Source organism: Pituophis catenifer, unplaced genomic scaffold (genome assembly GCF_029215685.1).
Source record: "Pituophis catenifer annectens isolate HBS135680 unplaced genomic scaffold, rPitCat1.0.hap2 SCAF_1, whole genome shotgun sequence".
In the NCBI taxonomy this organism is placed as follows: domain Eukaryota; kingdom Metazoa; phylum Chordata; class Lepidosauria; order Squamata; family Colubridae; genus Pituophis; species Pituophis catenifer.
Genome location: NW_027256881.1, coordinates 275,002,618 through 275,021,121, shown reverse-complemented (window position 1 = coordinate 275,021,121; position 18,504 = coordinate 275,002,618). Strand labels below are relative to the sequence as shown.

Here is an 18,504-nt window from a genome sequence, read left to right as displayed (position 1 = left end):
AATTGCAGTCTTCCATAAATGGTATCCTCTTGAAATTGGGTATTGCAAATTTCATTGTTCCCAGCTGCCTGGGAAACATAGGCAGTGTGGTTAAATTTAACATACAGTTCTTTACCCTGATTTCTTGCAAAAGCTGCCATTTCTTATCCCAACAAGAAGAAATAGAGAAAGGGGTGACATTATAAGACAAAAAAACAGATAAAGCCCTTTTATTCTTTAGGAAATGGAGGGAGGGAGGGAGGGAGGGAGGGAAGGAAGGAAGGAAGGAAGGAAGGAAGGAAGGAAGGAAGGAAGGAAGGAAGGAAGGAAGGAAAATCTGTGGACAAAATTTCAGTGTCCCTTTTCAATTGGGTTTCAGCCTCAGTACAGCACTGATTGCACTTCTTGATCTCTTGGTGGCCTTTTATACCACAATTCATGATATCATTGTGGTTGGCTCAGGACTTTAGGAGTGGTGAGCATATTATTGCACTTATTATTCTTTCTTCCTTTATCAACAATTTCATTTGGTGCTGATTTGGAAGGAGATACTCAGCCCCACATTTGCTGTGTGTGGCTTCTAAGAGTTCTTCTCCTCTTCCCACTGCTGTTCAACATCTATATGAAGCTGTTGATTAAGGTCACCTACTAACACAGGGTTAGGTATTATCAATATGTTGATGATAACCAACTTTAGGCTGACCAAGCAATGCCATATCTTAGTACCTTGAGTGTGCAGAAGTCTGGATGGGGAAGAAAAGGCTCAGGGTCAATCCTAGCAAGATTGAGTGGCTGTGGATTTGGGACTACCTGCATCTGGAATGTCCACCAATAATTCTGGATGATATTCCCTTCCCCAAACAGAACTGGTTTGTTTGATACTTATCTTTTGGGATTATATAGTTGAAAATGCAAATGATCTTCAGCTTTCAGTAATGAAAATGAGGGAGCACAATGAAAAAAATGGAAATGCAAGAGGAATGCATATGCTAATTTTGTACTAATTTAAATCCTTCATGAACCTTGGTGGTACTAAGTAAATGTCCTGCTTTTCAGACTCACAAATTTAACTCTACATCTGTAAAATGTAAAACACATAAATTCCAATGTGCATTTTTCACCACCAGGATCGTTACTTCACACCAGATATTGAGACAGAATCCTGAACAACAATGTTCATTTAGTAACCGCTAGCATTGGCGCTGAAGAGCTTCCTAGTTCAAGAAATTCCTTTAATGAGAGGTCCAGTTTATCACATTCAGCAAATGAAGCCCTTTATATACAAGTAGTCCTCACTTACTGTCTGCAGTTGTGATCTGCAACTCTATTGCTAAGCAATCTGGTTATAATGTGAAAAATGGTGTGACCGCATCTTAGTTACAATGGCAATTTGTCAATTCCAGCTGCAATCATTAAGTGAATCACCATTGGTCATTAAGTGTGACTTCAGTGAACATGATTTACATCTTCCTACAGGTTTCCCCACTGACTTTGCTAACTGGAAGCTGGCAGTAATGATGGCAAATGGTGATCATGTGCTATGGAATGTGATGACTGTCTTAAATCTGTCAGATGCCAAGGGTCCGAATTGAGATCATGTGACTGTGGGGGCACAACTGCAACTTCTATATCAGTCATAAACTGCCTTATTCAATACCACTGTAACTGTGACAGACTCTGAATGGTCAGTAAGTGAAGACTACCTATATTATTCTCCAAGGCAGGGGTTCCTAAACTTTTTGCCATCACAAGTCGGTTAGTGTTATCTTAATGTAAAGAACTCGCCTAAAAATCCAAACCCCAAAAATGAACAATGAAAATAATCCAATGAAACTTTGGGAAAGCTGCATTTATTGTTATAATTTAACTAAAAATGTCATTCACACACACACACACACACACCCCTCCAATTCTGTATGCACCTCCCCAAGAGAGCTATCTCAGTTTGGGAAACTTTGCTCTAGTCTAGAGTCTAGGGTGAGATATCCCCCAAATCAATAAATCCAAAATCTAATAGTACCTATCTCCGAATTGATCTCTAAAAAAAGAATCCAATGAGGTATCTGGGCCGACCCTCCCATTTATTTTTAAGTCAGCCTCCAAGAGTTTAAACTTTAGGGCGTTTGGAATTATAGCCGCGGACTTCTAAATAGAGAAAGACACGCGATCCAGTCAGAGAGAAAGCCTTTCCAAGGTAGCAGTTAGCGAATGAGACACCGGGCATGGACCATTGTCAAGCAGACGCTCTTATTATAGCTCCAACTATTATTACTTCACTTTAGCACAGGGCGCCACCAAACCACGTGCCAGTCGGTGCTGCAAAGCGGGAGAGGGCTTCTATTTTTACGGTAAGGTCTCTCAGGGACAGGAGACTTCCCCTACCAGCCTCTGGTATCATTCCCCCGTCAGGCCGTTCTCCCACATGCTCTCTCCCCCAGGAGAGGACACCCTATTAGACAAAGACACCTGCTAGGCATCCTCTCCAAAGCGGGGCTAAAGGCGTCCCCGGCACATTCCCCCCCCCCAAAAAAAAACCTAGCCCTCGCCCGAGCCCATCTCCCCCACCTAGCGCTTTCCTTATTTTAGCCCCCTCCTCTGCAAAAGCGAAATTTGCTGGCAGCGTTCGGACCCCTTCTCGCCGAAGACAGCCACGCCTGAGAAAAGGAGCTGCATCAAGCGCCGACTCGATGCCGGAGGTGAGTCGGGGGCAACCCCGTCGCCGCTGTGCAAGGGAAGTCCGTGGCAAGCCGCGTCCCCGCGCAATACTCACACCTGGCAGTGGCGCGCGCTGCTGCCACGACGGCGCGCGCCTTCTCTCCAGCCCTGGTATAAAAGTTCCTCCTTTCCACCTCCTCCACATCCAACAAGCGGGCGCGCCCGCTAGCCTGAACCTCCTCGCGCTCGGCTCATTCTTCCCTCTGGCTTGTTTCCACTCAGGGCTCGATTGGTTTCGCTCGCGCCAGCTTCGGAGCAGGTGCTGCGCAGGCGCAGAGGCAGAATGCCGAGCCAGTCCAGGAGAGAGGCGGGGCCGGGGGGAGGTGGGGGTGGGTGGGGTCTATGTGTGTCCGGGCAGCAAAGTACAAACCGGAAGTGTGTGCGCAGGCGCAATGGGGGAGTGTCTCTGTGTGTCTGTGTGTGAGCGTACGTCGATCTTTTTAGGGCAGCCATGGCTGGATCGGCGCCGGGTCTAGTGGGGAGGCTGCGGCATTTGTGTTACCGGTATCAGGATTACGTGAAGCGGCATCCAGCGGCCACTGCTCAGCTGGAGAGCACCGTGCGGGGCCTCTCTTACTTACTGCCAGGTAGGAGGGGACAAACACCATTGCAGATGCCCGGGGAAAAGCTTTCTCTATCCGTAGGTTTTTGCGGGGGGTTTGTACGAAAAGGTTATTGAACTTGTGTTTTGCTCCCTTCGAATCCCAAATAGGTTTCAGGCTGTCAGCATTTCTAACAGCTCGGTAATAGGCAGACGTCTGGCAGGTGAAGCTTTTGAATCCTGGAATTCCAGTGTTGGAGAAGGCTTTACCTGTTGGGTTTCTTTCTGTGGTTTTAAAAATTGCCCAGCAGGTTTGACAGGAAAAAAGATAATAGTCACAGGCGACAGGGGGAAAATAAATAGTACTGCGGTCCTTCTCTTAAATCTTTCAATTGGCCCTGGATTTGAAATAGTGATTTGGAGAAAGATTTTGGCTCTTTTTTAAAATTACTTTTCCTTTTAATCAATTGCAGAGCTTGATTGCAACTTAGATAGTACTTTATCACTGTAATCGTTCTGCTTGAGCAAGGGGCTGGACTAGAAGACCTCCAAGGTCCCTTCCTGCTCTATTCTATTCTACTCTGTCCTCTGCTATTACGGATATATTAAATGTCTGCAGCTCAATGCTGTGGAAACTGCAGGTTTCAATCTCTAACTTGGCAGCCTCTTTCGAAATTGTTTGGATTGTGCTTGGTGTTCGCTGGACAGGTCTGGTCTCTTAATGACTGTGGTCACAGCCTTGAGGTTTAAATTCTTTCCATTCCACATGAAGGTCCTAGAAGATCAAAGCAAAACCATCTAAGCAGCACTTAATTCATTGATTATGAAATCAAGATCATTCCCATTCATTTGTCTATTACCTAATATTTAGAAGCACGTGGCTTTAACTAATGGTGGGAGTGCCCAAATGTAAGATCAATATGCTGAAGTGGGGGTTGCTGATATTTGTTGGTCTGTTGATAGTCCTTGACTTATCATCACAATAGAGCCAAAAGTTATGTTGCTAACAATCCAGCTCTAAATTGTCATTTTGAAATTAGGTAATTGAAACTGTACATAATATCCCTAATCTGAAAGTCAAATTAATGTATGCAAAGGCATTGTGACTCTTGCTATTTTATTTTGGTTTGCTCCTCTACCCATAATAATTTTCTTCCTATTTAACTATTCAGCAAGGTTTTCAGACCTTTTCTTTAAAGAATTGTAACCAGTTCATATTTAAATGTAGATATGTAAAACTGATACCTTTTAAAAACTTTTTGAAGACCAAATTCCAAAGTCAGGGTGCAGCTATAGAGAAGACCCTACCTGTGTTGATGGTGGGATAAATACAAAACAGGGATGAAAGAAGAAGTAAATCATACATAATTTCATACAGGGAGAGAGGGCCCTTTTTAGAATAGAAGTAAATCTGAATAAGAAAAAAAATGACATGAGTCCTTTGGTTACTGTTCATTAAGGAAAAATTGCTTTTAAACTATTTCTGAGGTCAGGTTTTAGTGATTTTAATGTTAGAAGCTGCTCCATTCAGTCGCCCCAACTCCACCCCGAATAGAGAGATTAAAGGGTTGTAAAACGGGGAAAAAATGTTGGAAGCATGTGTGGCTTGGGAAACCATATAAATTTGTTTAACAAATTTCTGATTATATTGATCCATATGATCTTTGTTAGGTGCAGTGTAAAATCTTAGATTATATTTCAAAAATATTATGGCAGTCAGGAAAGCACGGGCAAGACATTAAGTTAGGTGTCTATGAAAAATATATGTTTCCCATTGTAGATGAACCTGTTGTACTACTTGGAGTTAGTTAAGTGTATGTATAATTCAGAATATATGTGGGAAACATAAAACTCTGGGATGGTTGAGCAATATGTTGGCTTCATTGTTTTAGCTGTTGCTTCACAGCTACTCCCTCAAAACTTTTCCATTGGCTGTTCTTTACTGGTATGAATAGTGGCTCAGGTTTCATTTGTACTTATTTTTACAGGTCGATTTTCTGACTCTCATGAGCTGTCTGAATTGGGTAAGTACAACTGCTTTGAAGTTCTAAAATAATAAAAATATCATTGGGTTCTCTCAGAAGCCCATGTGGGATTACATTAGAGGGAAAAGAATAGAATAGAACAGAATTTTTTATTGGCCAAGGGTGATTGGACACACAAGGAATTTGTCTTGGTGCATATGCTCTCAGTGTACTTAAAAGAAAAGATACGTTCATCAAGAATCATAAGGTACAACACTTAATGATAGTCATAGGGTACAAATAAGCAATCAGGAAACAATATCAATATAAATCATAAGGATGCAAGCAACAAAATTACTGTCATTCAGTCAAAAGTATTGCACACACAGGAGAGAGGGCGCGCGCACCCATGAGCAAACCGGTAGTGACGGGTTTTGAAACCCGCCCCTGCTTTTGACCTATACCCCAAAACATTGTAATTGTCAAAAACTCATACTACCAAAATCTAGCTATTTCGGTGCTAATATTTGATAGCACAATTATAATTTGAAGTGTTAGAGTTCTCTATATGACACCAGGTCTCCATCATTCCCAATTTGCGTAACTGCAGAGTATACTGATCAAATTTGATATATATTGTACTCCAATGCATTTTAAGAGTACTAATTTGGAAAAGGCTCTTAAATAAATTATCTATTGATTAAAAAAATAAATCCTTTGAGTCAAGTTTGACCCCTGATAATTATATGAATATAGTCTCATTGTATGGTAGTGGTTTGACCTTTTTCCTGGGATATTTTTTGACTTCCCAGTCTAGCTTATAACGCTGATCTATCATGGAGGTCTTTCATCCAAGTACTAACCAGGCCTAGTCCTACTTAGCTTCCAAGTCCAGACAAGGTTAGTCAGCTGTCTAATAAAATATTTATTTAATTCAGCACTGCTGTAAGAAATTCACATTGTTACTGGAAAAAAAGGTTAAAAGAAAATTGCAGGAAATGTTATTTTTGACCAATCTTACATATAAATCCATATTTATATAAACATTCCTAGAAGAAGAGTTTGATCCCATTCTTTACTCTTGGCCAACTTGGTAGGCTATATCTCAGTAAGCTTCAGCCCCTTCATTCTCCTTTTATGATGGGCTCAAAACGGTTGCTTTTCTATTAAAGATAATTTTTCATTTTGTCTCTTAGTATTAAAAGTCATCTTCAAAATATAGGTTCTGGTTTGCCCTGAAGTCATTAATCTCAGTTTTCAAAAACTGTAATAACTGATCCAGGGTTACAGTTCCAGTTATTACAGACCAAGATTTCTTGATTTAATCATATAGAGCAACCCTAATTTAATGTTGTGTCTTATGCTTGTTTCATATTTGTCATGATATAATCATTTGAATGTAGTCAATATTTGAACATAAGCTAGAAAGTTGAGAAATAAACAATTTCAAGATAGAGTTAATTGACTTCTTTCAGTGTGATGGGCGTGGTGAGAAATGAATACGCTTGTACAATTGTAAGTATTTTCAAAATAATGAAATTACAATAGTTTCATTTCTTGCCACACTAATATCTAGCATAGCACAATCTGTTCATTCATATTTCTTGAGGACATAAACTAGCTTTCCATCCTAAAAGAAGAAAGTTCTTGTCCTCTGCAAAACTTCTTAAAATCTCTATGTCCCTCAATCCTTAGTTGTTTTTGTTTGATATATCCTAGAACAGTGATGGCTAACCTTTTTGTCGTCACGTGCCTGCACCCATAATGCAATGCCCGCGGAACCCCCCCCGACCTCCGTGCATGCCCGTGCAACCCACCCCTCCGCTCTGTTTTGGGCCTCCCTGCAGCCTCCCGGGACCAATAACTGTGAGGGGGCACACCGCTACCTCCGTGCAGGCACATGCGTCTCCTGCATGCGCCCCGCCCCTGCACATATGTGGCAGAGACCCGAAAATGAGCTGGCCAGCAGGAGGCGTGCGCTCATGCGGGTTGGAGCTGAGCTGGGCGACGGCTTGCGTGCCCGAAGAGAGGGCTCTGCGTGCTACCTGTGGCACGCATGCCATAGGTTCACCATCATGGTCCTAGAATAAGGCATCAGTGTGGGTCTCTTGACCTAAATTCTGTGTTTTGTGGATTTTGTTCTCCATTATAAATTTCAGACTATTTAAACTTACTATTGTTTATCAAATATCATGAACAATTCAAATACTTTTAAATTATCTTTAAAATTTCTGTTTGTATTTTTATTGTTTCAGAATGATTGTATTATTGATTTTTCTTTTTTTTTTAATTTCTTAGCCTGTTTATGTCTGATCTATATTAATAGTTCTGAGGCTTGGGTGAAATCAATAAAATAAACAATATAACAGTATAAGCCGCGGTGGCGCAGTAGTTGAAATGTAGTACTGCAGGCTATTTCTGCTGACTGCCAGCTGACTGCAATTTGGCAGATCGAATCTGACCAGGCTCAAGGTTGACTCAGTCTTCCATCCTTCTGAGGTAAAATGAGGACCCAGATTGTTGGGGGCAATATGCTGACTCTGTAAAACCACTTAGAGAGGGCTGTAAAGCCCTGTGAAGCGGTATATAAATCTAAGTGCTATTGCTATTGCTATAACCCGTATTGTACTTGTTTGGCCCAGGCTAGGAACAGTGTTCCATAAATAGGTCACCACAACCAAGAAGACCTTCTCCCAATTCTATGTAATATTCTTCTCATACAGAGAGGCAGATTTAACACTTGAAAGATAAAGGACATGAACAGTCTATGGGTGTTTAGTTATTCCTACAAACCAGGGGAAGTATGTTCCATAGCATATTTAGTCTTTCTTGAAATTCCTGCAGGGTCAAGATTTTCGTTGAGATTGCAGTTTGGCTCCAGATGCCATTTCAAAAATGTTTATGCCTTTGCATCACAGAACATGTTATTAAAAGTATGGCCATTTTGAAAGGGAGTAGTGAATTAATTTACTCTGTTCCTTTGCTTGGATCCTATGGAAGAAAGCCAAGATATGACCAAGACTCATACTTCAGAAGTAGTAAGAATAACTGATTTAAATACAATCTGGGCTTTGAAATAAAAGTATTTTTAAGTCTCCGATCTCTTTATCTTTCAGTCTCTAATGGAAAAAAAAACAGTAGCTTTTTACTTTTATTCCTTTTTAATTACATTTCCCCCTCCCCTCCCCAAATTCCATCTTCCCTTTCTCAGTGTATTCTGCCTCCAGTCTGCTGGTCCTACTCAACGACTGGATTCTTCGAAAGGAGCTGCAGCAATCCCTCCCAGTGGTAAGAATGTTTTGCAGGCCAAAGGAAGTTATTATGAACTTTCTCTTGCCTTTCCCTCTATTGATACTTCGATTCTGAAACTTCTACCTAAATTAACTATGGGCTGTTCACTTTTTTGCTTGCAACATTTAGCATGATAAATGGTGAAGATTACAGTGGTGTTTAACTCTTGGAAGGTTTAAAGCAGCCCTGCCCAATTTATAGAGGGGAAAGGGCCATATTGTTAAATTAAAAACCATTGCATAAAGAATACAGGTACTCATCTGATGATCACAATTGAACCTAAAAATTTCCCTTGCTAAGCAAGACAGTTGTTTAGTGAATTTTGCCTCATTTTATGACCTTTCTTGCCACGGTTGTTAAGTGAATCCCTGCAATTGTTAAGTTAGTAACATGATGGTTAAGTGAATCTGTCTTCCCCATTGACTTTGCTTATCAGAGGGTCGCAAAAGGTGATCATGTGATCCCAGGACACTGCAACCCTCATAAATAGATGCCAGTTGCCAAATGGCCAGGTTTGATCAAATGACCATAAGTGTGGCTGCACCAGTCATAAGTGTGAAAAACGGTCATAAGTCACTTTTTTCAGTGCCATTGTAATTTCAAACGGTCGCTGAATGGTTGTAAGTCAATGACTACCCATACCTGGTGTCCCAAACAGCTGTTTAACTATGTCCTTGGAGTGTTGTGCAGGCCTGATTTAGATTAATGAGAGAAGATGTGATCTGAATGGAGTCCTTGGTGCTGTCCGAGCTTGGTTGTTTCCTTGCAGATGTTTCGTTGCCCAATTAGATGCACTGAAGATATTACTAGATGGGTGAAGAATGTTTGCAAAAAAAAAAAAAGCTTGGAGAGCAGCCAGGATTCTACAGTTCAATCCTGAGCTGCAGATATAATCCTCTATTAGGAATCTGAGTACTTGGATTCAAATGGCAATGAGGAAGCAGTGAAACTGCCTTTTTTTTTGCTTGGTAGATAAAAGATTCTTCTTTTCCTCCTTTTACTAGACCCCACCATCGCTGTCTTCCTCATTTAGGCCACCGACAGTAAGAATGCACAATATTAAGCAGCAGATAGGCTGGTGGGGAACAGAGGAATATGCAACGTGCAGAGATACTGCTTCCTAAATATTACCTCTCCCTTTAAAAACCTCTCCATGTCCCTGCAACAAAGCTCTGGCATGCAGGTCTCTGATGCTGGCCAGTAGTTGAAATGGGATGAGTCAGACTTGAGCACAAATAGTTAAAGTTGAAAGACCCGATTGCTTTTGTATGGAAGTGCTGGACACATCGCGCCCCTCATTCTTCATGACAGTTGCCTCTGCACAGTAGAAAGAATGTGTGGAGAGGTAAAAGGAAAGAGGCTAACTTTTCTAAGAATTACCAGGTCTGATGCTTGCATGAAAGAAAGCTTTATTAAGAAAACAGCATTATGATAGGTACTTATGTCTGTTTGCAAGTAATGGGTATTGTCTGCTTTTCTTCATTATGAAAAAGCGCAGCTACACAGGTTCGAGAAAAGGAAAAATACAATAGAAGAAATGAGAGCCTGAGAATATCAGTCTAACCAATAGGAGACAATAGGTTACATAGAAGTAACTCAGACAAGGAAAGAGCATAGAAAAGCAGTCTCTATCTGTTTATGGAGATTCTCAGTCATCCAGGTCATGGTTATCCCAAATGTGCTTTTTCAAGAGGCAACTGGACTTTCTGGTTTTTCTTTGAAGACATTTCACTTCTCATCCAAGAAGCCTCTTCAGCTCTGACTGGAATCCTTCCATTCCCCGCCATCCAGTCAGAGCTGAAGAAGCTTCTTGGATGAGAAGTGAAACATTCAGAGAAAAACCAGAAAGTTCAGTTGCCTCTTGAAAAAGCACATTTGGGACAGAGTCCATCTGCTAACCATCTCTATGTCTATTGGCTCTAGTGATCAGTGGATTTATAGATGCAGAAAGCTGGTGTATCCAGTGTTTAACGTATTGAGACTTAAAAGAAAAACCAGAGTTTTACTGTACGTTGAAACTAATCATACTGAGTCATCTCACAGGTTTGTTTGCCTTTTCTTGTACAGCCACTTTCCCAGCAGAAATTGCTAACATGGCTGAGTGTTCTCGAATGCCTGGAGGTCTTTGCCGAGATGGGTGCTGCCAAGGTGTGGGGTGAGAATGGCCGGTGGGCCACTATAGTCCTCATCCAGTTAACCAAGTGAGTGTTGAACAGAGAGATGGGGAATCCAGGGCTGTTTGGTGCCTTATCAAAATGCATTTGATTGGCAAACAAAAGAAATGGGGCCTTTTTACTGGTATATCCGAAGTGTCTGTAGCTTCACACAAAGTTAGAGTGATTGTATGACATGTATAGTATAAACCACATGGTTTTTACAATAAGTTCAGAATAAGTTTGGGCTCTTGTCAAAGCGATATTTATTTGTATCCAAAATAATATGCAATATTTCTGCATGATAAGTGACTATGATTTTATATAAGCCTCCTAATTTTCATTAGCCCAAAATATTTTCAAGAATGATCACAAGGTCAAGTTGTTGGGAGCGTCTGCCAACACTTACTGCATCCCTTTTGTATCTTGATTGTGAAATTGTGTGCCTTTTGTAGCTTATAACCGTGAGTTTCTCTGACCCACAGAGCCATTTTGCGCCTCCTGCTTTTGCTCTGGTACAAAGCTGGCATCCAGACCTCTCCTCCCATTGTACCTTTAGACAGGAGACAATCACTGTATCAGAAAGGTGAGTCAAAACCAATTTAGTTGATCAGCATAATCAAGGGGAACGGAGGACATCCTGGATGCTGTTGAATTATTGTTGTGTCCTCCAGTCTTCCAAATAACCCGTACTTGGATAATACCAGCAAAAATATTTTGTGGGTTTCTTGTATTACTCTATATTAAATATTCATTTCCACTGATGCTGAGTTCAGGCCTGAAATAAATGCGTTTGTTCCTGCGCATGCAGGGACGTAGTTATTAAAGATATCATCATGGTTACGATGATTATTCCACATTTTTGCAATCGTACCGTATTTTTTGGAGTATAAGACGTACCGGAGTATAAGACGCACCTTAGTTTTTGGGGAGGAAAATAAGAAAAAAGCTGATTGGCAGGTGGATCTGCCTCCCAGAATACCCCCAATCAGCTGTTCCCAGAGGTGAATTTTAGCAACAGGTTCCTTGGTTGTAAGCTCTGTGCCTTTTTTTTTTTTTTTTTGCTTTTTTTTCTGCCTCTGAAAGCCTCCGAAACAGCTTCAGAAAAAAAGCCTCTGAAGCTCAGTTTGGGGGCTTTTTTTCTGAAGCTCTGTTTGGGGGCTTCTTTTCTGAAGCTTCATTTCTGATGGTTTTTTCAGGCTCTGAAACCTTGGTTTGAGAAGCTGGGCGGGGCTACATTCGGAGTATAAAACGCACCCAGATTTTCACTCTCTTTTTGGGGGGAAAAAGGTGCATCTTATACTCTGAAAAATACAGTATTCTTCCATTTGGGGAAAGTTTACAAAAAGAAAATAAAAAGGCTTATGATAAGATCACTACTGAACAAAAATATCATTAGTGCAAGTTCTATTAAGATATGTCTGACCTGACCAAGGAACTGAATCTCAGTGCTCTGAAAAAGTATGCATAACTGCATTCTCACAGACTCCTTTGTAGATGGTTAAGCAACTTTCAGCTCTACTTTGCCATCCCATATTGAGAAGAAAAGGCTTGCTGCCTAAAAATGAGATCAAATGGCTAAGGGGATTGTTGTGAGCAATTTCTGAATAAATAGCCCAGGACTATCCACTTGTGTTCATTGCTCATATTTGTATAGTATATACTCAGGGTAAGCCCACAGAGTAGTTGCCTTGTAGTTCTTTTTTTGCAGCACAGATGAGGAGGACCTCTGGAGCCTCATTCTTCAAAGTAGGCATACTAGAAAGTTTGAGCAGCATTTTCTGGGGATCTGCCTAGACCACTGAGGACAGTGGCCTGCAGGGTTTTCCATTCCATTTGGAATGTCGAGTCTCCCCATCCCTATTCTTGACTGGGGAGTGCCTGTACTGCAGGCTACTTCTGCTGCCTGCCGGCTGCCTGCAATTTGGCAGTTCGAATCTCACCAGGCTTAAGGTTGACTCAGCCTTCCATCCTTCCGAGGTGGGTAAAATGAGGACCCAGATTGTTGGGGGCAATATGCTGACTCTGCAAACGGTTTAGCGAGGGCCGTGGAGCTCTGTGAAGCGGTATATAAGTGTAAATGCTATTGATATTGCTATCTCGGTGCACGTGGGGGAATTGAACCCTCCTGATTGTGGCCTTACATACCTATCTTTTGACAGCCCTGGAAGACAGCTTAGAAGGAAAAGAGCAGATCTTCGTGGGGAAGCGTTGTAGTCGTGTTGTGAGGTCTCTCGAAAGCAGTAAGTATCATTCTAGCTTGCTTTTTCTGATGTAACTTTTTAGGAGGCTAGGTAAACTATTGGCCGTATATGACTTTTTCTGGCCAAACATCTTGCTGGTTGCTGATAAATATCCATGCATGGCCATACTTTTGTCTTAATTTCAGCCCCTTCCCTGCACTCTAGACATTGGGGTGAGCCTCAGCAACGCGAGGAAAAGCAGAACCAAAGAGCAATGGAGAGCAGCCAACCATCAACACCTTTGGGCAGCCAGGAGACACTTGCTGAGTCTATCTTTGTTACCCGTCCATTATTGCACTGTATCCTATTTTGACTTTCAGTGGTTCTTGTAGTCTGTTCTGTGTGCCACTAGAGAGAGCTACAGCCTTAGTATAAATTGTCCTAGTTCAGAAAGGTGATTATTTCCAAGCAGGCTCTAGATTTTGGTTTAGTCACCATTAGAGATACTACCGTACATGGTGAAACACTGAGGAATGAAATGGTTGTATTGATTTTAGACATTTCCAAACCATATTTTAAGATAGACCACATAGAAAGGTCTTGTACAGTATATGGTCATTGAGAAATAAAATCCATTCTCTTTGGTGGAGCTGTCTCCCACATCATCAAAAGTCACTTACATTAATCACCTAGAAACAAAATTAAGAATAGCGCTCAAAATATAACAGCTTCTCCATCCAATGCTAACAATGTATCTTGAGTTCTGAAAAATTGAGAAAACCCCAAAACAAGGCAATAGAAATTGGGGGTGTTTGTTATAAAAGAAATATACAGACATATTATAGTATTACAAGTTAGTGGCATGTTTGAATTTTAGGTACACTCTCTTAAGTTCTTGAAAAACATTGAACCCATCAACCATATACTACTTTCAGGCCTTGAGGTTGGGCAAGCGGGTGTTTTGCTGGCACCAAATTTAAGGCAATACTAAGATGATCCTTGCAGCTTATTCTTTATTGTACGTACCCTCTTCAGTGAGCAGGTGAGGGAAATAAGCAGAAAGACTGAGCTCTTGTCCATTTTTTGTTGGGAATACATCCCACTGAATTCATATAGCAGTAGGAAGAAAAATGTTTTTAACAGTATTTCCAGCTATAATAGAAGTTAAATTGCTAGACCAAGGCACAGAAACCATTGTCTGTGCAGTGACAATGTGCTGCTGTGCAGCAAAGCTTGGCAGCATTGCATATCTGACCACTGCAGTGGAGAGGGACAGCATGAAGATATTCTTTACTCAGGAGAAAATTTGCTTAGGAGTAATCTCGTAGATGTCTTAAGTAACTACATTAAAATACTTTTCATCCGGTTTGAATGAGCAGTACTTTCAAAAAATAGCATTCAGAAGAGAAAAATATTTCGTGGGATTTTTTTTTCCCAGTGCCTCTTAATTTTTAAAGGGAAGAAATTGAAAATAGTTGTTGAGGGGATGGAGCAACAAAAGGGAATTGGACTTTTTCAGTATTTATTTATTTATTTTTGTGTTCCACAGTACTGTACCTCTCTATTGATTTTTGTCTGATCTGCATGCCTCAATTTCTTCTGATATTTTATCTAGCATTTATAACTCCTGTTATAATTTAGCCTGCCTGGATTTGAGATTTTCTGTGAGCGTTCTTGTTTCTTTGTTCCTTAATGTTTATTTGAAGTATTGAGTTTAGCCGTGTGGGGACAAAAATCTTGGAAACCCTGGCTTCTATCAGGCATCTTGGATGTTGGAAGGTCAGTCTGGAAAAAAGCCATCTTAGTTTAAGTTTTATTTTTACCTCTTCTTACGTCATAAATTTTAATTCCCACTCAATGATACCTTTGGTCCCAGCTGAGAGAGGAGACGCTGCACTTCCTTGAGAGGCTGGAGAACTTTGTTTGTTCAGTTTAAATCCTGCTCTTCTTTTCAAGCAAGTACCCAAGGTAGCTAAACAAAATACAGAGATAAACATTTTTAAAACTTAATTTTAAACTTAATAATTAAAACTTTGATGAATGACATGCTGTTTAGCTGCTTTTCTAAATGCAGACAGAGTGAAAACTAAATGCAGCTTTTCTTTTTTTGTAGCAGTAGTTGCTTTTTATATTTTTGAGAAGATGGAAACTGTCTTAATTTGTAGTTCTAAAACTTTTATTATTAAAACCTATTCTTGAAACCTACAAATAGCAAACACAAAATTAAAAGGAACGTTTTGAATCAAACAGCAAGGCCGTGGCCTTGTTGCACTGAATCTGTTAACTGAGAATGAAAGGGTCTCTTTTCTTTGAAAAACTGAGACTAAATGCAATATGATTGTGAGAATGCTCACAATCCTATAAAGTACCTTTTAATCTCCTTCTCCCCCCCCCTTCCCCACAGCTTGAGTTTACTGAGTGATAAGAAAGATCTCAACAAACGTGAACGAATGGAGCTGAAACGGCGGACTATCCTGCTCCTATATTACCTATTAAGATCTCCCTTCTATGACAGATACTCTGAGTAAGTCTGCCAGCTTCCACAGAAACAAATGTCCTCTAGACCAGGGGTCTCCAACCTTGGCAACTTTAAGACTTGTGGACTTGAACTTCCAGAATTCCTCAGCCAGCAAAGCAAAGTTCAAGTCCACAAGTCTTAAAGTTGCCAAGGTTGGAGACCCCTGCTGTAGACTACCTGTGTAAGTAAATACAGAGGACTACAATTTCTGCCTAAGCCAAACTGAGATCATACATTTTTGGATGGCCAGAAGCATTAGAAGCTAGTTAAGAAAGGAGCACTATATCTATAGAGTTCTCACTCTGGAGATGAGAAAAGGAACGAAGTCATCCATGGATACCTTCTCAGGATTTGGCCCAGTGGTGAAATGTAAAATTTGTTACTAGTGGTTCTATGGGTGTGGCTTAGTGGGGGGGTGGTAATGTGACTGGATGGGCGTGGCCAACTTTTTTTTTTGTTTGTTTACTTTTAAAAGCATTTTTTTCTACAACCTCTTCGGCCGAAGAGGTTGCAGAAAAAAATGCTTTTAAAAGCCTCTGATGATCAGGCAACCCAGTTGGGATCGTCAGAGGCTTTTAAAAGCATTTTTTTTTCTACAACCTCTCTGGCTGAAGAGGTTGTAGAAAAGATGCTTTTAAAAGCCTCTGACGATCCCAGCTGAGCCGTGCGATCATCAGAGACTGGTTTTTTTACTTTTAGAAGCATTTTTTCGGCCGAAGAGATTGTAGAAAAAATGCTTTTAAAAGTAAAAAAAAACAGCCTCTGATGTTCGCGTGGCTCAGCTGGGCATTGGGGAGGGGGGGGTTTGCAGGGATTTTTGCTACTGGTTCTCCAAACCACCCGCCACCATCGCTACCGGATCAGGCGATCCGGTCCAAACCGGGAGCATTTCACCCCTGATTTGGCCCCAAGCTCCCCATTTTGGGCAGTTTTTGGTAAAGCCAATGCACTCACCCAGCTGCTTCCTCTGCCATTGCCATCAGGAGGACTCAAGGTACAAGGAGCATCCATCTGCATCTCATCAGAGAATCAGATGCACCAAGAGATGCTCCATCCTCCCTATTCCTTTGCACTTCAGTTTTTCCCTCAACAGCCTCCCAAAATTCTTCACTGCTGCTGACCATAAAAGTGGCTTTTTAGGCAGCTTAGAGTCTCTCAAAGCCAACACATCTGTTTTTGTCTCAAGGCAAAAACCATATCCCTCTGCTTCAGAAAGTCCCTTTGTTAATGGCAGAGTCCCCAGATTTGTCTTTAGGGAATAGAAGGCCATCCTAAGATCTATTCCTGGAGTCACTATGGCTTGAGCTACTAGCAGCTAATAATAATTCTGTTGTTATTATTAGCACATTATACTTCATGGGAGTCTTGCACAAGCATTTATTATTTTAGAAAGCCATGGTTTGAGAACCTCTGACTAAGGCAGAAATGTAGAGGCCTCTAAAATCTCTTACCTTGCTGTAATTCAAGAGAGCATTTGTTGTTGGGAAAGAAGCCACTAAAACCTCTTTTCCTTCTCTTTTTTCCCATATGCCTTTGTAGGGGCAGGATTCTCTTTCTTCTGCGCTTGTTGGCAGATTATGTCCCTGGTGTCGGCCTAGTGACTCGTAAGTAGAAGCCTGCCAGTTTTGTTTTTTCCCCCCAAAGATAGCTTTCATCAGTGAAGGAAATCATGAGGATGGAGTCCCATCTCCTCTGTATGCTTGTCTGAAGAATCTACATGAGGGAGAGTTGAAATGCCTAAAGATGAAGGCAAAGTTGGAAATGTTGAGTTTATTTGATGTTGTCACTTAGGAATTTGAAATGTCTCCCTAGAATCTCTAGTTGGTTCCTCAGTTCCTCAGTTATGTTGACTTTATCAGGCTTGCTTAGTGGAGCAATGGCTTGCTTAGTGGAGAAGGCCTGCTATCTGCAAAACCTCTGCCATTATCATGTTAACATATCTGCAGTCAGGAGGACCAAATGTTTTTTTTTTATTTTTTTTTTATTTGATTTATATGCCGCCCTTCTCCGGAGACTCAGGGTGGCTTACAATGCGTTAAGCAATAGCCTTCATACTTTTGTATATTTATACAAAGTCAGCTTATTGCTCCCACAAACTGGGTCCTCATTTCACCTACCTTAGAAAGGATGGAAGGCTGAGTCAACCTTGAGCCTTGGAGAGCTTCGAACCAGCAGTAATTGCAGGCAGCTGTGTTAATAACAGGGTGCTTAGACCACTGTACTATCAAGGCTCCTTGATCAAGGCCCCTTTTGGATCCAGCATCTTGAAATTTCTAGGCAATACCTAGAAATGCAGATTGTTACATGAATAAGATCAGTGCCTAACATTCAGGGTTCCCTCCTGTAAAGTTACTACTTTTCTCAAAAAATTAGGCTGGGTAACAGGAACCTAGAAACTGTGGTAAGGATGTATGACTTCCTTGACATTCCTATCACATCACCTGCTAGCCTGCTGTGTAGGTTACTTTAGTTTAGGGCATTAAGAAGTGTCTTTATGTATTTAGTACTTGGTTAACTCATTTCAGTTTGCCCTCTTTTTTCTGTTGTTAAAGGTCTTGCCTAAACATATCCTCAGGTGACTTTTTCCTCTACAGGATAATTTAAAGGCTCTTGGGAGGGACGGGTATCACGAACAGCGAATTTTGGAAATCCAGTTAGCAACTTGCTGCTTTAAAAATCTCTCCCCCTCTTTCCCCCCCCCCCTTCAATTTCAGGACCTTTGATGGATTACTTGCCAGCCTGGCAGAAAATTTATTTCTATAATTGGGGCTGATCTGGCTTCAGCTTGAACTACTGCAACCAGAGAAGATTCGAGTTGAAAGCTTGTGCTGACAGAACGACTTTATACTGAGGAAAACAATCATGAGACTTGGGGGGGGGCGCGGGGGGCAAGGGCAGCAGCACATCTCCCTATGACTTGTATTAATGGTTTGAGAAAGAAGAATAAGGCTTTTTCTGACTTTTTTTTTAAAAAAATGCCTTCCTGTAAGTACTACAAAGACGGCTTAAAATGTGTATGCTGTTTCCTTCCTATTTGGTAATAACTGGTTTCAAAGCATGGGCCTTGGGTTGTGAGGGGATGCAGAATTCTTTTTTTTGTAAGCATTTTGTACAGTTGTGGATGAATAAAGCCAGGGGACTGCAGTGCCTTGGGGCTAAT

At 41.1% G+C, this 18,504-nt stretch overlaps 1 protein-coding gene across 1 annotated transcript; it reads left to right on the top strand.

Moving 5' to 3' along the window:
• Positions 1-3,136: 3,136 nt before the first annotated feature.
• PEX16 (peroxisomal biogenesis factor 16) lies at positions 3,137-18,498 on the top strand. Its single transcript, XM_070931230.1, has 11 exons — positions 3,137-3,281; positions 5,224-5,259; positions 8,411-8,487; positions 10,558-10,691; positions 11,129-11,229; positions 12,806-12,886; positions 13,033-13,185; positions 14,533-14,605; positions 15,231-15,350; positions 16,884-16,948; positions 18,059-18,498. The coding sequence occupies exons 1-11, from the start codon at positions 3,146-3,148 to the stop codon at positions 18,115-18,117; spliced, it is 1,035 nt and encodes a 344-aa protein (XP_070787331.1). The 5' UTR covers positions 3,137-3,145; the 3' UTR covers positions 18,118-18,498.
• The last annotated feature ends 6 nt before the right edge of the window (positions 18,499-18,504 follow it).

Excerpts from the sequence above, each read along its gene's own strand:
- PEX16 (XM_070931230.1), top strand. The coding sequence starts at position 3,146 with ATGGCTGGATCGGCGCCGGGTCTAGTGGGGAGGCTGCGGCATTTGTGT. Across the intron at positions 5,260-8,410 it reads TCATGAGCTGTCTGAATTGG|TGTATTCTGCCTCCAGTCTG; the intron begins GTAAGTACAACT and ends TCCCTTTCTCAG. Across the intron at positions 14,606-15,230 it reads GGCATCTTGGATGTTGGAAG|CTTGAGTTTACTGAGTGATA; the intron begins GTCAGTCTGGAA and ends CCTTCCCCACAG.